At 42.7% G+C, this 19,215-nt stretch overlaps 2 protein-coding genes across 2 annotated transcripts in view; one reads left to right on the top strand and one right to left on the bottom strand.

The window, feature by feature from the left end:
- GLB1 (galactosidase beta 1) overlaps positions 1-19,215 on the bottom strand; it is a 152,213-nt gene that overhangs the window by 7,206 nt on the left and 125,792 nt on the right. The gene's annotated exons all lie outside the window — the stretch shown is intronic.
- On the top strand, positions 17,816-18,886 carry CCR4 (C-C motif chemokine receptor 4). The gene has a single exon (XM_074986069.1). The coding sequence runs from the start codon at positions 17,816-17,818 to the stop codon at positions 18,884-18,886; it is 1,071 nt and encodes a 356-aa protein (XP_074842170.1).

Raw genomic sequence — 19,215 nt, 5'->3', positions numbered from 1 at the left:
CTGTCTTCCTTTTTCCTTGTGGGTTCCAGTTTAAGGTTTGCCTTGTGATGTTGGTTTTCTAAGGGTATAGCCAATCCATCGCCAGAAGACAGAAGAGGGAAACGTGAAATGAATAGAAGTTGGTTTGAGGGAGTGAAAGTTGTGGGGCAGACTCAGATCATCACCTTCCGCTTCAACGATAAAGGTGTCACCACGTTAGAGCTGAAGGACGGACACTGTAACAGGGCGTTCCAGCATTGTCACCAACTTTCATTAATCTCACTTCTTCCTTGGAGTTCATCTTGCTCATTTCACCACCATCTGTTTCAAGTTCCCTCAAACCACATCTCCCGTCTGCATTGTAGGCTCACCTTGGTCGCTATTAGTGCTACTGTTTTCTTTGTTTTTCCACCTACTGGGGCTGCTAATCTCCAGCAGTCCTGACTGCATTGTTACCTGGTTATTACAGCTGCTAGCAGTAAACCCTCAACAAACAGGACACCAGGGTTTGGAGCATCTTGTTTTGAGAGTGATTTTTGCACAGCTGTTTTATATTTGTCTTTATGCAAGTAGGAAGAATTGATCTATCCCAGCAATGAAAGCAAAAGATCACAGCAATATTAAGTCAAGCATGTTTGTAACCCTGTAACTGAAAATGGTCATTGTCGTTCACATTCAGCTAGTCTTTGGTTACTAACCATGGCGAGAGGCTAGGTGCCAGGTTTTATAGGCAGTACATTTCTATTGTTCTGCACATGACTGGAGAGTCCACTTGCAACTAATTGAGTACAAGAAAATCCCTTACAATTACAAAATATGTAAATTGCATTAAAAGGCAACAAATTCATGCAAAGCATTTCCCTTCATGCCTTCCAGAATTCAGTTACTCAATGTGTATGCAACAGGCTATGGCTGTACAACCTTGAACACCCCTAACTTCCTCTCATTGTGGAAGCTAAGCAGGGTCAGGCCTCACTAGTACTTGGATGAGAGACCTCCAGGGGATACTGGGCCCTGCAGGCTTCATCTGGCTGGCACCTTGGTGAGTGTGTTCTCGTCTCTTCTGTGAGAGGCCCAGTTCTGATTCCAGCCTATACAGCTGATCTTGTAGGAGAGAGGAGTAGCCTGGTGGTTTGAGCACTAGCCTGCTAACCTGAGGATTGTAAGATCAATCTTGAAGGGGCCATTTAAGGATTTGGAGCTAAAAAAAGAAAGGGATGATGCTTGGTCCTGTCAGGAGACTGGACCTGATGACCTCCCAAGGTCCTTTCCAGCTCTATGAGATGCATATTTCCATAAAATACTGTGTCTTGTCTCAAGTAAAGTGAAGTATATTGGTGTGCATATTGTCTATTCCATGTGGACAACAATAGGGCACACACCTAAATGGCTTTATAGTAGGTAATACAGGCTGAACCTCTCTAATCTGGCACCCTTGGAACCCGACTAGTGATGAACAAGAGAATTTGCCGGACCATAGGAGGTCAATATGGTCTAGCAGCATTACCAACACTTCCGCTGCTTACTGGGCTCTCAGAAGACATTTAGGCATACATTACAGTTAAATAACAGCACAGAACATTGAACGGTAGTCCTGGTGGCCATAAACAAACTTTATGGGACCATGGGAATCTTGGCCACACCTATGATAAGTGGTTGTCCAGCTAACTAAAATCATGCTGGAGTATGGATGGTGCCTGATAAGTTCCGGATGAGAGCTGTTCAATCTGTATTATAGTAATTAGCTCTGCATTACCACAAAACAGTGTTGCACAAATAACTGGCATTAGTTCTGATTCGGTACAAATATTCACATTAGTTGCTCTTTTGAAATCTTGGTTTAAGCCCCTGCTGCATATGACGTACATGGATTTAATATGGACAGCTAGTGTGAAATCATTTAAAGCAAGGACTACCTTTTTGCTATGTGCATCTACCAGGCCTAGCCCTATCAGAGCCTGCTCCACACCTTGGATTCCTACTCTGTACTGAAAAATAATAAAAAGATCCTGCACCGTGAGCGCACTTTCTCTCTCTTTCTCTCTCTCTCTCTCTTTTCTTTTCATTTTTTTAAACACCAATGGACTATTGTATCCCAAACTTTTCCAGTTCTGCTCTTGACAAAGAGTTAAACTCTTCTGTAGAAAGAAAAAAAAGCAAGTGCAAACGATACAGCCTGCCCTCAGACCTAAACAGCATAGTGGCTTTTGGTCGGTGGCTGAGAAAAAGTTTGGTGAGATAAATAAAGCCTGTATCTCAGGTGTTTATTGTCAATATTTTGTCAGGGTGGAGGTGGGGTAGCTTTTATCTTCCTGCAGGCACAGCATCAGTGAGCAACCTGAAATAAAGATCTTTTTGTGGTTAACAGATACTTCAGAAGACTACAGCTTGTGTTTTTGCATCAGTGAATCTGTATTTTAAGTAAAATGTGGGGAAAACAGACACTAGTTACATCTTACATAGGACATCAAGTTTTGGGGAGGAGGTGTAAGAGGCTGGGGAATTCTGAATACACATCTATGGGCTTATCTCATACCAAAGTTCACAGATATCTTTGGTATAAATCTCTATGTAGTAGCTCCATATCTAGGTCAGCATTCGCACTTTACTTTTGTGATCGGACATATCTTCCATGGCCAATGGTGGCTGGTGCCAAAATAAGTGGTGAAACAGAAGCATATGACAAAAGACCATTCCAGCCCCCACCCTCCTACTCCACAAAAATTACATGGCCACCAGCACCAAATCCAATCAGTCAATGAGCTCAACGACTCTGAGGAAGTTCCAGAACACTGGACGAGACCTAATGTGGTGCCAATGTTCTAAAAGGGCAAGTGGGGTACAACGGGCCAGTTAGCCTAACATCAAAAAATGGAAGAACTGATGCAGGATTCCACCTACTATGAAAAGATAAAAATATAATCATCAATGCCAGTCAGCCTGGTTTTATGGAGAATAGGTCTTCTTAGATAAACCTGATTGCTTTCTTCGATAAGACCATGAGTTGGGCAACAAAGGCAACTGTGTAGGTGTAATATACTTAAAGGCTAGGACTACACTACAAGCATCTGTCTACAGACGTTACTGTCGGAACAGGCATTCCAACAAAACTTCTGTTGACACATCGCACCTGCACATAAAAGCGGATCTCTCTTTTGACCTGCGCTGTCGACAAAAGGGCCCCCTGGAGGGTCTACACAGCTTTTTGTCGACAGTTTTTGATGTCAAAATGCATTTTGTGTGTAGATGTTCCACAAGTTTTATCGACAAAAACCCCAGTTTTATCTACAAGATTCTCTAGTGTAGATGTAGCCAAAACATGTAAGGCTTTTGGCTTCAGTGATGTGTGACATTCTACTTAGAACTATGAAATAGAGCAGGTTACATGAGTTAAGAACTGGCTACCTGCCCACTCAAAAAAGTAGGAATCATTGAAGAATCAGCAACAAACAAGGCTTCTACTGGGGGAGTGGGATAGGGGAGCCACAGCAACTGAGCTCTAAGCCCAGCTCTATTCAATATTTTCTTTAATGATCTGGAAGTAAACAGAAAATTACTCTTGACAAACACATGGAGGACAAAGATTTGCAGCATGGTAAATAGTGATGCTAACTGGGCACTCATACAGAGTGATGTGGTTCTCTTGGTAAACTGGACTTGTTCAAACAAAACGTGTTAATACATCCAGCTGCCAAATCATACACCCAAGAACAAAGAAAGGCCGTACATACAGAATGGAAGATACTCTCCTGGAAACTAGGACTTTAAAAAGGAATTAGGGGCATAGCAGATAAGCAACCCCACAGGAGCTACCTATGTGATGCTGTAGCTAAAAAAGGCTAATGTAATCCCTAGTTCTATAAGCAGGAGAACAGTGAATAGGAGTAGGCAGATGATTTTTACCTCTATATACAGGATCGGTGAGACTGAACGGCTGTGCAGCTCTATTGTCCATAATTTGAAGAGGATAGTGGATGTTTGGGCAGTGTGCAGAAAAGAGACATAAAAATTATACAAAAGCTGAAAAAAAGAGTGACTTGCAGAGAGAAATGTACAGGACTCTATCTGTGGAGTTTATCAAAACGAAGAAGAGGTGTCTTTATTAGAGTAAGAATTATCATTGGAGAGAAAATACCAGGTACTAAAGGTCTCTTTAGCCATGTCTACACTAGCCCAAATCTTCAAAATGGCCACGCAAATGGCCATTTTGAAGATTACTAATGAGGCACTGAAATGCATATTCAGCACCTCATTAGCATGTTGCCAGCCACGGCTCTTTGAAATTGCTGCTTTTTGCTGCCGCGCGGCTCGTCCAAACAGGGTACTTTTTTGAAAGGACCTGGGAACTTCTAAATCCCCTTATTCCTATCAGCACATTTGGGCTAGTGTAGACGTAGACTTTCAGTCTAGGAAGGGCAAGCATAACAAGTTGTAGAGGCTGGGAGTTAAAGCCAGACAAATTTCAACTGGAAATAAGACACATTCCTAGCAGCGAGTGCGATTAACCACTGGTACAAACTGCTGATGGAAGTGAGGGTTCAGCATCTCCTGGACTGTGTCTACGTGCATTCCTCTTTCGAAAGAGGTATGCAAATGAGGTAAGTCAAAAATGCAAATGATGTACAAATTTGCATGTCTGACACCTCATTTGCATATTCTTATTTCAAAATTGCTTCTTTCGAAAGAAGAAAACCAGTGTAGACACTGCTCTTTCAAAAGTAAACCCCATCTTCAGAAGACTCCTTCCCATAAAAAAAAGGGAATGCAAAAGGGAAAGAAGAATGCAAGTGTAGAAACAGCCTTGATGGCTTCACGGGAAGACTGGATGTTACTGAGCTCAGTAACTGGATGCAGCAGTGGATGAAGTGCTATCGCCTGTCTTATACAGGAGTTTTAACTGTCCCTTGTGCCTGTAAGATCTATGAAACCCAGGCTCCTCCCATTTCCCAATAGCTTCTCTGCTGTAACCACCACTACCACCACCACTACACGCCCTTGGCTTCTGAAAATGAACAGGCAGTTCCCCTTGCTAGGTCACAGAGACTACCCCTTCCTATCTCTGTCACCCTACTCTCTTTGACAGTGCCACCCTACTACCCAGCGTAATGAGCTTGGGGTCATTAAACAGCAAACTACACTGTGAGGGCAGCAAGGGATTAACTGCTTCAAGCTAGAGGAGTAGCGGTGAGTGAGAGGAAAGAGGTGACCTCTGGAAAAACATGGTCCAGGTCATTCCTACCCTCACCCCCATCTCCTTTTAGCTGTAAACAGCTCCCATCCCCTCCCTCCTGCATAGTGCAGAAAGGCTGCTGCTTACCACGTTCTTCCCACAGAAATCTTAGGAGCGTGGCCTGTGACATCGCCTGCCCCCCACGTCTTGAGACAATGCACTGCCAGGTAACAACAGAGAGAGATCCATTCAGGGGCCCAGCCAAACATGAAGGGTAGAGACGACTAGACAGGGATGTTTGGGTGAGATCCATTGGGTCACCCTCATCTCCATGTGAGAGAGCTGTAGGGAATGTGTGTGTGTATATCACCTCTCCCCATGTAAACCTTAAAGATAAGAAAGAAAATAAAAAGACTCCAGATGCACAGTATTCCTTTCCAACAGGGCTCCGGCAACTTGAAGCTAATTTGCACAGTTGCACTGCAGAGTTCTGATCGTCACTGAACTTGCCTGAATACGAGGCATTTTATCAGATGTTCCAGATTCAGCATAGGGAAATATGGTAATGCTATTCCAATACACTTCCAGTCCAAAATTTCCAGCAACCGCAAATGTATGTTGTTCACTGCCCAGACCTGACCCTGCTCTGTCAGGGACAATATCCTACAGTTTGTAACCTTAACAGATACCTGAACTGTTTAGTATAAACATGTTACAGGATTAGTTTTTATTAAAGACTAAAACAAGTTTGACTTTACTACAAAGAGAGAGATTTTAAGTATGGCTGTTGATTAATCACAGTTAACACATGATTAACTCAAAAATTAATTGTGATTTTAAAACAAATTGTGATTAATCACAGTTTTAATTGCATTGTTAAACAATAGAGTAAAATTTAAAATTTGTTACATATTTCAGATGCTTTTCTACATCTTCAAATACATTGTTTTTAATCACAACACAGAATACAAAATGTGTTACATTCACTTGGTATTTTTATTCCCATATTTCTGCTATAAAATTATGAACAAAAGATACAGTAATTTTCAATTCACTTTGTACAAGTACTGAAGTGCTCTCCCTTTCTGCTGAAAGTGCAGCTTGCAAAAGTAGATTTGTTTTATTACATAACTACATTCAAAAACAAAACAATGTACAACTTTAGAGCCTACCAGTGCACTCAGTCCTACTTATTATTCAGCCAATCGCTAAGATAAATTTATTTACATCTATGACTGGTATTCTGTGTGCTTCTTATTTATAATGTCACCTGAAAGTGAGAATAGGCATAGCCCTTTTGTAGCAGGCATTGCAAAGTATTTACATGAACATTTGTATGTCCCTTCATGCTTTGGCCACCATTTCAGAAGACCATCCTGCCATGGTGGTGATGTCTGTTAAAAAAATAATGTTAGTTAAGTTTATGACTGAACTAATTCAGGGAAAACTTTATGTTTCCTGCTCTGTTTTACCAGCATTTTGCCATATATTTCCTGTTACAGCATTCTCAGATGATGACCCAGCACATGTTGCTTATTTTCTGAACACTTGCACTACAGCTTTGACAAAACACAAAGACAGTACAAATGTGAGGTTTCTCAGCAACACTGCTGACCAAATTTCAAAGCAGAATCTTTTCTGAAAGTCAAAGGTTTGGTTCCTTTGTCTTCTTATGCAAAAGAGAGAGAGAGAGAAAGAGAGATGAGTAGGGAGAGAAGACTGGCAGTGTTTTTGCCACTCACTTTTATAGTCCAGTCACCCTTTGAAGTGGTTTTTCTCAGCGTTTTATGTAGCAATGCATAATGAGAGGCCTTAACATTTCAGGGAATGGCCCCCACATTTCTGTCCTATGATGGTTTATAAATCTGCTAACCGAGACCTGGCTCCACCAAAAATGTCAGTTTTAAGCATCATCTAAGAAGTACAAGTTCTTTTCAAAGCCTTCTTTGGTGATACTGTTTCAAAGTGGCCTCTACTTTAGATAAAGATTGTTACCTCCCCCCAAGAGAATCTAATAGCGTTTCTACCTGTTGTTCTCAGGATGTGGAAAATGAATAACACAACCACAGATTTCAGCAAAGACTATACGCCTCTATAGTGTCTAGCATGAATATTATGTATTTTCTTTGGCACTTTGCAGCAAAGACAGCATCAAGAATTTTGGATCGCATTTTCTGCCCACACTTTATTTACTCTCTGGTATTCCTGCTTGGCTTGGGAGGCAACACCCTAGTCATTTTAGTTCTGTTCAAATACAAGAGGCTGAAGAGCATGACTGACATTTTTCTGCTCAACCTGGCAATCTCAGATTTGCTGTTTGTTTTCTCCCTTCCCTTCTGGCTTTATTATGCAGCAGACCAGTGGGTTTTTGGGGACAGGTTGTGTAAAATCATTTCGTGGATCTATTTGGTTGGGTTTTACACTGGGATATTTTTTATTACGCTCATGAGTGTAGACAGATATCTGGCAACAGTTCATGCTGTGCTTGCCTGGAGAGCAAGATCTGTCACCTATGCCAGTGGTGCACAAAGTGGGGGTGTGGCACATGAAATTTTGTAAGGGGGAGGCGCAGCATGAGCAGCTCCTCTCTCCCCTTACACAGCGTCTGCTGTGTCACGAAGGGAATGCCCCCCCCTCTGCTGGGCGAACACACAGACAAATTCATTTACCATGGTTGTAATAATACTAGCCTGCAAGCAGGACAGCAAGATTGGAGCACTGTGTTCTCTCCGGACCACACTCTGCAACCCTTATGAGAAAGGATGGGCGTGCTCTTTTGACAGATTCAATATTCTGGGACTGATAATGGAATTTGGTTTTCGCTGAGAAAAATCATGTGACGTTTAGACTGATTACCCAAGGCAGAACCAGAGGTGGAAACTTGGGCTTGATCCATTGAGTTTGCTTGTGGCCAACTTTGAGCGTACGGCTGATGACCATAACCTACATGTCAAGAAGACTGGCTGTTTTGCTACCAAAGCACCTAGGACAGGAGCATGAGAAGATGGGCAAATAATAAATTTTCTTAATGTATTCACTAAAAATAAAGGGGAAACTACAACCACGGAGGGAGAACAGAAAAGAAGACACAATGATGACAGACCGAAAGGAACAAAGCTAACGAACTCTGCAGGCATCTACAAACGTGACGGCCGGCACCCGAAGGCTTAGCAAGATGAGCTTCGTATTCTGCAGTATCCCTATCTATGCAATCTCCTTTTCTGCATTTCTCGGAATAGAAAGACATACGGGTGAAACAAAAACACAGTGATTTGGCAAGAAACCCTCTTCATGCTACAGGTGTGGGGCGGAGGAGGGGAAATGAGGTGAGGGCGCACACATGTCAATAGAACATTGACTCAGAAGCGTATCTCTAGCAACATTCCACAACTTATCAGCAGCATCTTCTCTCTGCACAGCAGCAGCCACTGGCCTGTTACTTTTGTACACAGAGTTAAAGCTGGCTGAAAAAAATCAGACAGAACAGTTTTCTGGAGGGAAACACGGTTTCATCAAAATCAAAGCACTTTGTGGGAACGTGCCAATATTGGCCAAATTTTCAGCTGGAGAAAATGACAAGAATTATTTAGAATTTCTCCTTTTGATAATGTCCAAACATTTCTCTTGACTCTATTTTGGTTATTTTTGTTTTAATTTTACACAGCAAAATATGTACCATGAAATAAAAAGGTGACATCATGAAAAATGGAATGTTTTGCTGTTGCTCAGAACGGCTTTAGAGTTTCTGTTCTGCAGGAAATTTTGACTTTTTGATCCCATTTAGAAAAAAAACAACAAATTTCAAGTATAGGACTTTCCCGCAGAATGGAAAGTCCGTTTTCCAACCAGCTCTATCCACTGTATCTTTTCTATCACATTTAATGTTTACAGGTGTTACTTCTAGAGTGGTTTGAGGGAAAATCAAAGAATAAAAGTAGGCAAAGCAGCCAGTGAGGATGTGCTGAGGAGCACAAGATGGATATGTTCTCAGAACTGATAGTTCTTTTTATACTTACGGACATAGATGCTGAAACTCAGGATACAAACGGGCATTGGAGTGCCCCCTTGGTTGAAGTATATTCCATTATATGCTGGGTTTACAATTTGATTCAATGGCTGTCAGCATCCCCTCTATAAAAATGTTTCTGCATCCCGGCCTATGGGGAAATAATTACCAATGATAACCTAGAGGCAAAAGGTGTCAAGCTGGCGACTATGGCTCATGTGATGGCTAGAGAAGTTCAGTGACTATTGCAATGGCTGGAGAAGTTCAGGGAGCAGAGCTGTTACTTGCACATTAAATTCATGTTTTAAAATATATAAAGGACCCAGTGAATCTGACACTAGAGGAATGGCAAAAAATTGTAAGTGATTCATTTCATTCACCTCTGATTTGGAGCATGTCAGTGGTTTATTATCATTATTATTACAGTAGGGCCTCTGGGTCCCCAGTGAGACTGGGGCTCCATAGTGCTAAGTACTGTCCAAGGAAGGGATTGTCCTTGCCCTGCCCAAAGCAGACTAAAGGTGGGAGAATAGAAATAAAGTACAGCGAGGAAGGTAGAATTGGAATAGTCCCATTTTTTGCAGATGGGGAAGTGAGGCACAGAGAGATTGAGAACTTGCTCAAGGTTTAGCAGCCCACAGAAACTCTAAGCAGTACTTTGGAATGGGAGATGAAGCATTATGGGCAGCATCCAGTTACAATATCCTGGAGTACTTCAGGGAGGCAAAGTCCAATTCTCCAGAGGAGACTCTAGACAGCACTTCAGGGCTGGCACCTCTGCGCTGGAGAAAAGGACCCATGTTATTGGACATGCATGGGTGGATTTTGGCTCTTTTACATGAGTGGAAGGACCTCCCACTTCCTGTGACCCAGTAACTCCAGATTGGCCTTTCTTATGTAACCCACACACCTAGGTGTGGTTCATGGGGCTCATGCACTGAGCAAGCTCCAGTGGTCCCAGGTGAGTCCACCCGTGGGTGATTACACTTGGTATTGGCTATTTGCCCACACGTAGGATCACACACACAGGTGGCTCAGGAGGGAAGAGCCACAGGGTCACATCCCACTGGTTGAGAAACAAAAAAACCTCAGCAAAAGTGCCAGGACCCAGTAGGAAAGAGAGATGTAGGAGCTCCTCCCTCTGTGCTGCTGCTTTCCCAGCTCAGCTCGGGCCCCTGTGACCCACACCTACCTTTCCAGCTGTAATGGGGTGGAGCAGGATGGGGGAGGCATGGAGCAGCATTCACCTCACACTCCCTGTCAGCACCCGGCCTGTCCCCAGGGAAGCTAATGCCCTAACCAGGAGGCCAAATGTTATGAGGACTCCTTGGCACGTGCTGCTGAGGCACATTGTACCTATGCTAAGAAGACTGAAGCACCACAGCTTCCCCTGGGGCTGAGCACGGGGTGCACTAGGCTGGGGAGGAGCAAGATGGAGGGTGCGGAACAAACACACATCACAATGCCAAAGTCATTCCAAAGGGTTGGGGGGACTTGGTGTCGTGGCAAGAAAGCACTGCAGAGCCGGGAGCAAAGATTCCCACTGGGGCTCCATTCATTGCTTGGGCCTCTGGAGGGCTGTGGCTGGACTCATCAATTGTGCAGTGAGGCTGGGCAGTGGCAGGGTGACAAAACCACCAGCGGTTTCTGGAACAAACGTAGCTACTGAGGCTTTTTCACAGGGTAAGTCTACACGCCAACAGCTTTCAGCCGCGGTAGCACTTTAATGCAGACCCACAGTTCTCAAACTTTTGTATCCATCACCCCCTTTACACAGCACCCCTCTGAGTGCGACTGTCTGTAGAAATTAAACACACTTTTTTATATTTAACATTATTATAAATGACGGGAATGAAAGGGGGCTCGCGGGGGCGAAGGTGACAGCTTGTGCCCCCCCATCTAATAACCCTGTGAGGTATCACAAGACCCAGTTTGAGCTCGCCCAATGAAGATGTTCTATGCCAGTGGGAGAGAGCTCTCCCATCATCATAGTAAATTCACTTCCCTCGCAGGTGGTAGCCATGTGCATGAGAGACGCTCTCCTCTCCTGTTGACAGCACGGTCTAGGTGGGAGGGCGGGGCGAGGTGGGCATAACTACCTCACTCAGAAATGTGGGTCATTCCCACCCCTGAGTGGCATAGTTACACCAAAGTAATGCTACAGTGTAGCCCAGCTCTTCAACAGCCGTTTTGCCTGATTAACAGCAACAGCATGAAGCCATCCCAATGAGGTACAAGGTGTGCAGAGAGAATACTGCACACACCACGTGGTATGAGGCAGGATCAGTCTTTTCCGCACTATGTTGTACTGTACGTTAAGCCCAAAGGAACAGGCTGTTCCCTCACGTCTGTTTTATTCCATTGATGTTATTAACTTGCTGTGAGGAGAGGAGAACCAAAATGCTAAATTCTGACACCAGCTACCCAGGGACCTTCTGGGCCAGGAGTGGCCTGTAATCTGTCTGAGAATCAGCAGAAACAGTGGAGTCACTGTCATGTCAACGCTGACTTCTGAGTCAAATGTTGGGGATTTCTGTCATGTAGCTCGGTAAACTTTGTGGCACCCTAGCAACAATGAAGAGAAACATACGTTTATTCTAGAAGGCGGAGATGTGCAGCAAACCATTCTCATTCAGTGGTGTGAGGGAGCGTCAGCAAAAGCTTGCGATATGACTCAGGCAACTGCCATGGAGTCAGTGGAACTGCACGTCTGCAGGCTGAGGTGAGGACTTGAGTCCAGTGAGAGCAGAGTCTGCCACCATCGGCTGCTTTTTCCCAAGCACCGTAATTAAAGCTCCTGCTGGGCCGAGGTTTTCTGAAAGTGAGACATCTAGGCCGGCATCTTCCAAAGGGCCTAAGTCCACATTTCGGTCCCTAAACAAACGGCCTGATTTGCCAACAGTGCTGAGCACCCAGAAGCTCCTGCTGAATTCAGCAGGTTTGAAAACTGGGTCTCTTACATTGGGCCTAAATACGGATTTGGAAGCCTAAGTTTGGTCAACTGCTTTTGAAGATCTTGGCATTAAATATCAAATAATAAAGAAGAAAACACCAAAATATAATTTAAGTCTCTTTTAGGCAGGGGCTGTTGGGTTGTCCTTTTTGTTCAGTACTGAGAGCTCGGAGTGAGGGCCAGTCTGGTTATTGACCTATGGGCTACTGCAGTACAAATTAATAAACAATACCAATAATTATGGTACTAAATATTGTGGCCTTCCCCAGTTTTAGTTCCTTTAACAAACTCCAAGTTCTGGAAAACATGAGACTTTAAAATCTTTTTTCATTTTGAAAGGCTGTTACGAGGAGGAGGGAAAATATTTGGTCTTAACATCTGAGACTAGGACAAGATGTAATAAGCTTAATGAACTTGCAAGAGAGGGTTACAGCTCAGGATAATACGTGGCTCGGGAAGGGAAGGGAAGGGTTGGATTTTTTTTTTTGTTTGTTTTCCCCACACCCCAAGGTGGTTTGTTGTAATGAGCAATTCCCATGGGCAAAGCAAGACATCGTGGTGAGATTTGCAAGTGGGTGCTCATGCTGGTTAAACACAGGACAGCGTGCAGACGTTAGCCCAGGAATGCCCTTTCACTGGACATTTAGGTGTGGACATAACCAGTGACAGGCTTAAACAGAATTTCCATGGGCCTCATACCTGAGATGCTAAAAAGTACTGTCAGACGCATACCCTTAAAAGGACCAGGCAAGTCACCTCTGTAGCTTTGCCAAGCATTAAGGCAGTGTCTGCAGATATTGTAGAGTAGTTCTCCAAGCCCCCCAGGAGTGTTACAGCCAGAGCACCAGCTAATACAGAAGCTGAGAGAGACTACAGGTCTAGCATCATTTTTAGCCAAGTACATTTCTATAGGATAAAAGTTTGAAGTAGGCCATGATATTTGCTAAGAACCACTGTTCCCAAATGGAGTCTGGTAAACTCCTCTCAACCCCAGCCATCTGGGGAGGGCATCCCAGTTGGTGTACAAGTCCCTGGGCAGCCACACTCCAGGAAGGGACCCTGTGGGGAGGGTAATTGGACTACAGTTAAAGGGCAACTGACACAATTCTTTCACGAACTTCTGCTTTGATTCTGCATTGCCCACTTGCTTTGATTCTGTAGAGCTAACACGAATGGTCACGTCCCTACGAAGATTAAATCAGGACGCCAGACGAGACATCACTGCTCTACACACCAGTGTATTACAGACGAGATATCACCACTTTATACATCAATGTTGAGGACTGAACTCTTCAAAGGACTTGTTTGTAGATAAAATGTTCTGTAAACTGTGCACAGAAACTCTTTGTATCTCCCAGATTGTTTGTTAATTCACATGGATTGCTCATTGATTGTTCATTGATTATGCTCATTTCCTTACTATCTGCTCCTATCCTTTGCTCTGTGTATCAGATCTCTATATAACCAATCACAAACTGATGCCTGTCAGTGCATTCTGAAACTCAACCAAGTTCAGAATCACTCCACCAGCTGGATGTAATAAACCTTTGTTTCTTCACATACAGTATCCAGACTTTATTCCAACAATTTCCCAGGGAAATCTTGTCAGCCCCGGTACACGTTTCACATTGGTAGTTTTCAAGATATTGCAGTTGTGTGGACTAAGGCTTATAAAGGCTACCGCATACATTTTAAGTTTGTAGACAAAAAGCTAATTGAAAATTACTTTTTTAAATTAAACATCATCAATTAGAGTTACAAAATCTGCATGACAATCAGTGTCATGGCAGTATTACTTTCTGCATCAAGCATGGGGCAATCTTTCAGCAAATTTGCCAAATCCTGTGACATTTAAGCAGCAGTGACTAAAGATACGCTGACACTTAATTTGCCTATAGCTAAACTGAAGGCGGCCCTCGATCACAGCTGTACCATCACAGAAGTAGAAGGGACCTTGAAAGGTCAGCTAGTCCAGTCCCCAGCACTCATGGCAGAACTAAGTATTATCATCTCCGGCACGTGTATGTTTAATCTGCTTTCAAAAATCTCCAGTGATGGAGATCCCACAATCACTGTAGGCAATTTATTCCAGTGTTTAACCACCCTGACAATTAGGACATTTTTCCTAATGTCCAATCTAAACCTCCCTTGCTGCAATTACATTTTTGTGCACATGTTCAACGTGAATGACATGGTCACACATTTTAGGATCTCTATACTTCAATCAATGGGTTTCAGGGTAGCCTGAAACTTTTTAAATATATTTTATTTAAATTTGTTATACACCAAAGCATTACCCTTATGAGACACTTGTTCTGCCTTTCCCTTTCACCTGACCAAGAAGCTACATCCACTTACCATCTGGGAACTTCCGAATCCCACAGTTCATTCCCCCTGAACTCTTCTAGGCAGTAAGCCTCTTGGTAAGTTGGGAAGACTTTCACTCCCTTGTGTTACAAGCTGGGGGGTGTGGTGCTGGAAGACCTACTTACTGAATGGAGAAATTCTTTTTACTGCTTCAGAATTTTGAGCTGTATTGCTTGAGCTTCTCTCAGCACCCTGTGGATCCTCTCTCCTGCTGCCTTGACATCTCTAGTCTCCTTTTTCCCACCTTTTGCCAGCAGACTCTCATGCTTCCACTCCTTTGGGGTCTCAGATGCTACAGTCAGGCCTGTTCCAGGGTAGTGATCTGTGTCAGGTAGGAGAGAAAGGTCCTTGGAGATCTGGTCAGAACTTCTGAGCAAAACTCTCAGGTCCAAAAGTGGAGTTTTCTTGTCATGGTCTCTTCCTCTGTCCTGATAGAGGGTTTCAATGTCTTTTGTGTCATATGATCATGATTCACTTGTTGTGACTAATCTTAACCACTTAACATTAGAACGGCAAAGATTTCATTATAATTCTTCAAGTTCTTTCCAAAGAACTTGGTGACTCTGTTTCAAAGTGCCCTTTAAAATAAGTAAAGGTTTTTAACTCCCCTCATGAGACTCTGTTAACATTTGTACTGGCGTGGTTCGGCTTACTGCAATGCTACAAATGCCGGGATGTGTCTCCACAAGTCTTAGTGCCACATGCAAGGGAATGCAGCGCCAAAGTGGATGCAGCAACCTGCATGTTATGTTACAGTGTGGCCACTCTCAGTTATGCCGGGCTGACTCAAGAGATGTAACTCCAGGGCATATAATTCTAGTTAACGTTAACCACTCCTGCCTAATCGGGGCTGCAAGGATTTGAGCATGTGGGGGAATTCATAACTTCACATTTCACCATGCCATGAATGACCAGTAAGTTATCAGTTTTCAGATGTTACTTCACTAGGTACATGTTGGACACAGATTATTGCACAAGACAATAAGGAGTGAATGCAGGGGTGCATTCGATCACAACATATTACATTAAAATCAGTTAGACATAGTAATTTCTCAGTGTTTTCCACTTAAGCAATTCTTGTAGCAGCCAAAGTAATCTGATGACCTTGTAAAGGAGAGGAAAGTGATCTGTAACATCATAAATACAAGGGAGTCAATCAATGCTTTTGAATTGCCGTGCTAGGTGAACAAGGACACAATCTTCTTCTTAAGACATTGAAGGCACATGGAAGGCATTGGAAAACCCCTGCTTTAGCGAATTATGCAAAAACCAAAGGCAGAAAAGCCCGTGTGCATCAATAAAACCAAACAGATTTGTAAACAGCTGAAAGAGGATACTAGAGACACACCTTTCAGCTGCTAACTAACTGATGCTGCAGTCACTTTTCAGAGGTCTGGTCCTCTTGGGGGGCAATGCAGCATTCACATCGAGAAAATCACATGAACCTTTCGTGGCCTTGACCCTTTCATGACCTTGGCCCTTGAGAAAATAGCTGGGAGAAATTAAAACAAAGGAGCAGCTGCGTTCAAGTAAATTCTGTCTGAGACACGAGCATAAGACAATCAGCAGGTGGAAAAGGTGAAAGCTAGAAGGATTAAGAACCAGTAATCCCTGCCTCGTGGCATTCACAAGACAGTGGTGGTAGTTTCGATGCATATATTTGAAGGCACATTATCTCATCTCACTATCGTAAAAATATGATGTCTCTGGGTTGGACTCCCCAAAGCACACCTTGTATTTCCTTTCCAATTATGCCACATCACATTCACTCGTGCAGTGAGCAAGTCACTTGCTCAGTCAGAAAACAGTACATTCTGCTCTTTCAGGCGAAGTGTTTCTTCAGCTCAGTTACAAAGGAGGAGAAAAAAAGGTACAATTTATAACATATAATTCAGAAGCAGTGACTTTGTGTGTTTTATATGTTTGTTATATATATTTATGGTTATTCAGTGGTTCGTGTCCTTTAATGTGTTTTCTCTCTATGGCTCACTTTAAAATTTACCAATTTTCAAACATGGGAATAATCAAAAATGTTTGTTATTTTTTATTACAAAAGGGTAGAATTTGCATTTTTAAATGAACTAAAATGTGTCAATCTAGCAACAATGACTCCTAATTATTGAGTTATTCAGTGTCTAGGCAAAGTGTGAGAGTATTTGCTAGAGCACTGGTTTAAAACTGTTTTCCCCCCACTCCCCATTGGTGTTTTCTGTAATTTGCTCTTCAACTTAAAAAGTAAGTTTCTAGCTGAAATAGACACGACTACAGGGTGGGAAGGCATCAGCTGTTGTGACTGAAGCATAACCTGTGGAAATAGTCGTTATAGATTCTTTCCCTGGTCCTAGCAAAACTCATTGTGCAATCTTGGACAAGTCACTTAATCCTGCTCTGTTTCACTTTCTTCTTTTCCACGAATGGGGTTACTTACTGGCCTCCAAAAATGTAGCGAGATTAAATTCACTTTGTCAAAAAGATGGAAAATGGTTGGGTGAATAATGCTAGTGCTACATACACACATGTATGCATGCAGGCTTTTTATGCTGTGTTCACCAACTCAGCAGTGTAACCTTAAAATAAAGCAATTACAATAAACCTATTAAAAGAGAACATGCATATAATGTGACAAATTCCTGTCATTGGGCTGCTGAAGAAAGAGACAATGGTATTTAAAATGCATACAGGTTTTCTGGACAGCAAGTTAAATGCTGTGTCTATTAAGCAAGGGAGTGATTTTGCTGATATTCATAAGCATTGCACAGAAAAGGAGTGCATTGAAAAAGAGTCAGATGCTGAGGTCCTTGCTTATTTGTTATTAGCTCCTCAGTCAATGTGTGCCTGAGTAAATACCATGGATGGAATGCTGACTCTATTGAAGTTAATCAGAGTTTTGTCATTTACTTTTTTGGGAGTAGGATTTCCGTCCCTATGATTTGGTTCCAAGGCTTGAAGGATTTCTATGATTTACTTTGCTAATCAAATTCCACTTCTTGCCTTCTACTTTTAGCTTCTATTGAAAACGGCTGCACTTCATGCCCTAAACTTTTATGTAACATGGAATAATGCTGGGAGTGTAACTTAAAATTGTAGAGAATGCTCCCCATTGCTGCCTGTATGAGTTTGTAGATTAAGTATCTTAGGCCTGGCTCCACCAGAAACCTAGAGTTTCAAACACCAGATGAGACTTGCATTACAACACTAAAGACTTCGCTTTTAGTCAAGTTCTTTTCAAACCCTTGTTTGGTGATCCTGGTTCAGTGTGACCCCTATTTTAGGTAAAGATTGTTACCTCCCTCCAGAGAATCTAATAGCATTTATACCTGATGCTTTCAGGATGTGGAAGATGAACAGCACAACCACAGAATTGTATTTTGACGCTACTCTATATGAATATAGCGACAATTACGACGTGTCTGCGGCTCCTTGCACTAAAGAAGGCGTCAAGAATTTTGGATCACATTTTCTGCCCACGCTTTACTCTCTGGTATTCCTGCTTGGCTTGGTAGGCAACACCCTAGTCATTTTGGTTCTGTTCAAATACAAGAGGCTGAAGAGCATGACTGACATTTTTCTGCTCAACCTGGCAATCTCAGATTTGCTGTTTGTTTTCTCCCTTCCCTTCTGGTCTTATTATGCAGCAGACCAGTGGGTTTTCGGGGACGGGTTGTGTAAAATCATTTCTTGGATCTATCTGGTTGGGTTTTACAGTGGGATATTTTTTATTATGCTCATGAGCATAGACAGATATCTAGCAATAGTGCATGCTGTGCTTGCCTTGAGAGCAAGAACTGTCACCTATGGCATCATTACCAGTCTCATTGTATGGTTAGTGGCCATTTTTGCCTCAGCTCCAGAGCTGATATTTAACGAATCTTACAAGGAACGCAATTATACCACCTGCAAACCACGATACCCTGACAATTCCACAAACTGGAGGTTTTTCTTCTCTTTGCAAGTCAATATACTGGGGCTCATTATCCCTTCGGTGGTTATGATTTTTTGCTACTCGATGATCATTAAAACCTTGCTGTACTGTAGAAGTGAGAAAAAGAATAAGGCTGTGAGGATGATCTTTGCTGTCATGATTGTATTTTTTGTTTTTTGGAGCCCTTACAACATTGTGCTTTTTTTACTGTCGCTGGTAGACCTGGGTGTCCTTGCAAGTTGTCAAGTCAGCAAAACTCTGGACTATGCAATACAAGTGACAGAAACACTGGCCTTTTTTCACTGTTTTCTCAATCCCATTATCTATTTCTTCATGGGGGAAAAATTTAAGAAGTACGTGAAGCTGCTCTTTAAGAACTGGCCAGTGCCTGGAATGCTTTTTAAACGCTGTGGGCTTCTCGCCACTTTCCCCACTGAATCTTCTGGTTCATTCTACACACAGTCTACTGGGGATCAAGATGCTCTGTAGAGATACCGCCGTGTCTCACACAGTTACAAGCAAAACTGACAAATGCTGGAACATTAAAAGGCCACTCTTTTAAGCTGAACAGATGTGCACTTAAAAATAAGCTAGCACCTTACAATACATATGCCATAAGCTTTTCAGTCCTGCCTCTGGATGTCTATTGTTTTTTTAATATAATGAGCCAAAAAACAAAAGAAACTCAGAAAGAAAGAAAATGTTTGAGAAGTGAAACCTAGCCTAGTGTAACAGTCATTTCATAGTATTATAAATCAGTGTCAATAACACATGCCTGCATGGTGCTAAGCTCTGCTTTTCTTGCTCTTCATCAGCAC

The sequence above is a fragment of the Carettochelys insculpta genome, chromosome 2, assembly GCF_033958435.1.
Source record: "Carettochelys insculpta isolate YL-2023 chromosome 2, ASM3395843v1, whole genome shotgun sequence".
NCBI lineage: Eukaryota > Metazoa > Chordata > Testudines > Carettochelyidae > Carettochelys > Carettochelys insculpta.
The sequence above is the reverse complement of the archived record's forward strand: the minus strand, read 5'-3'. Positions and strand labels throughout refer to the sequence as shown.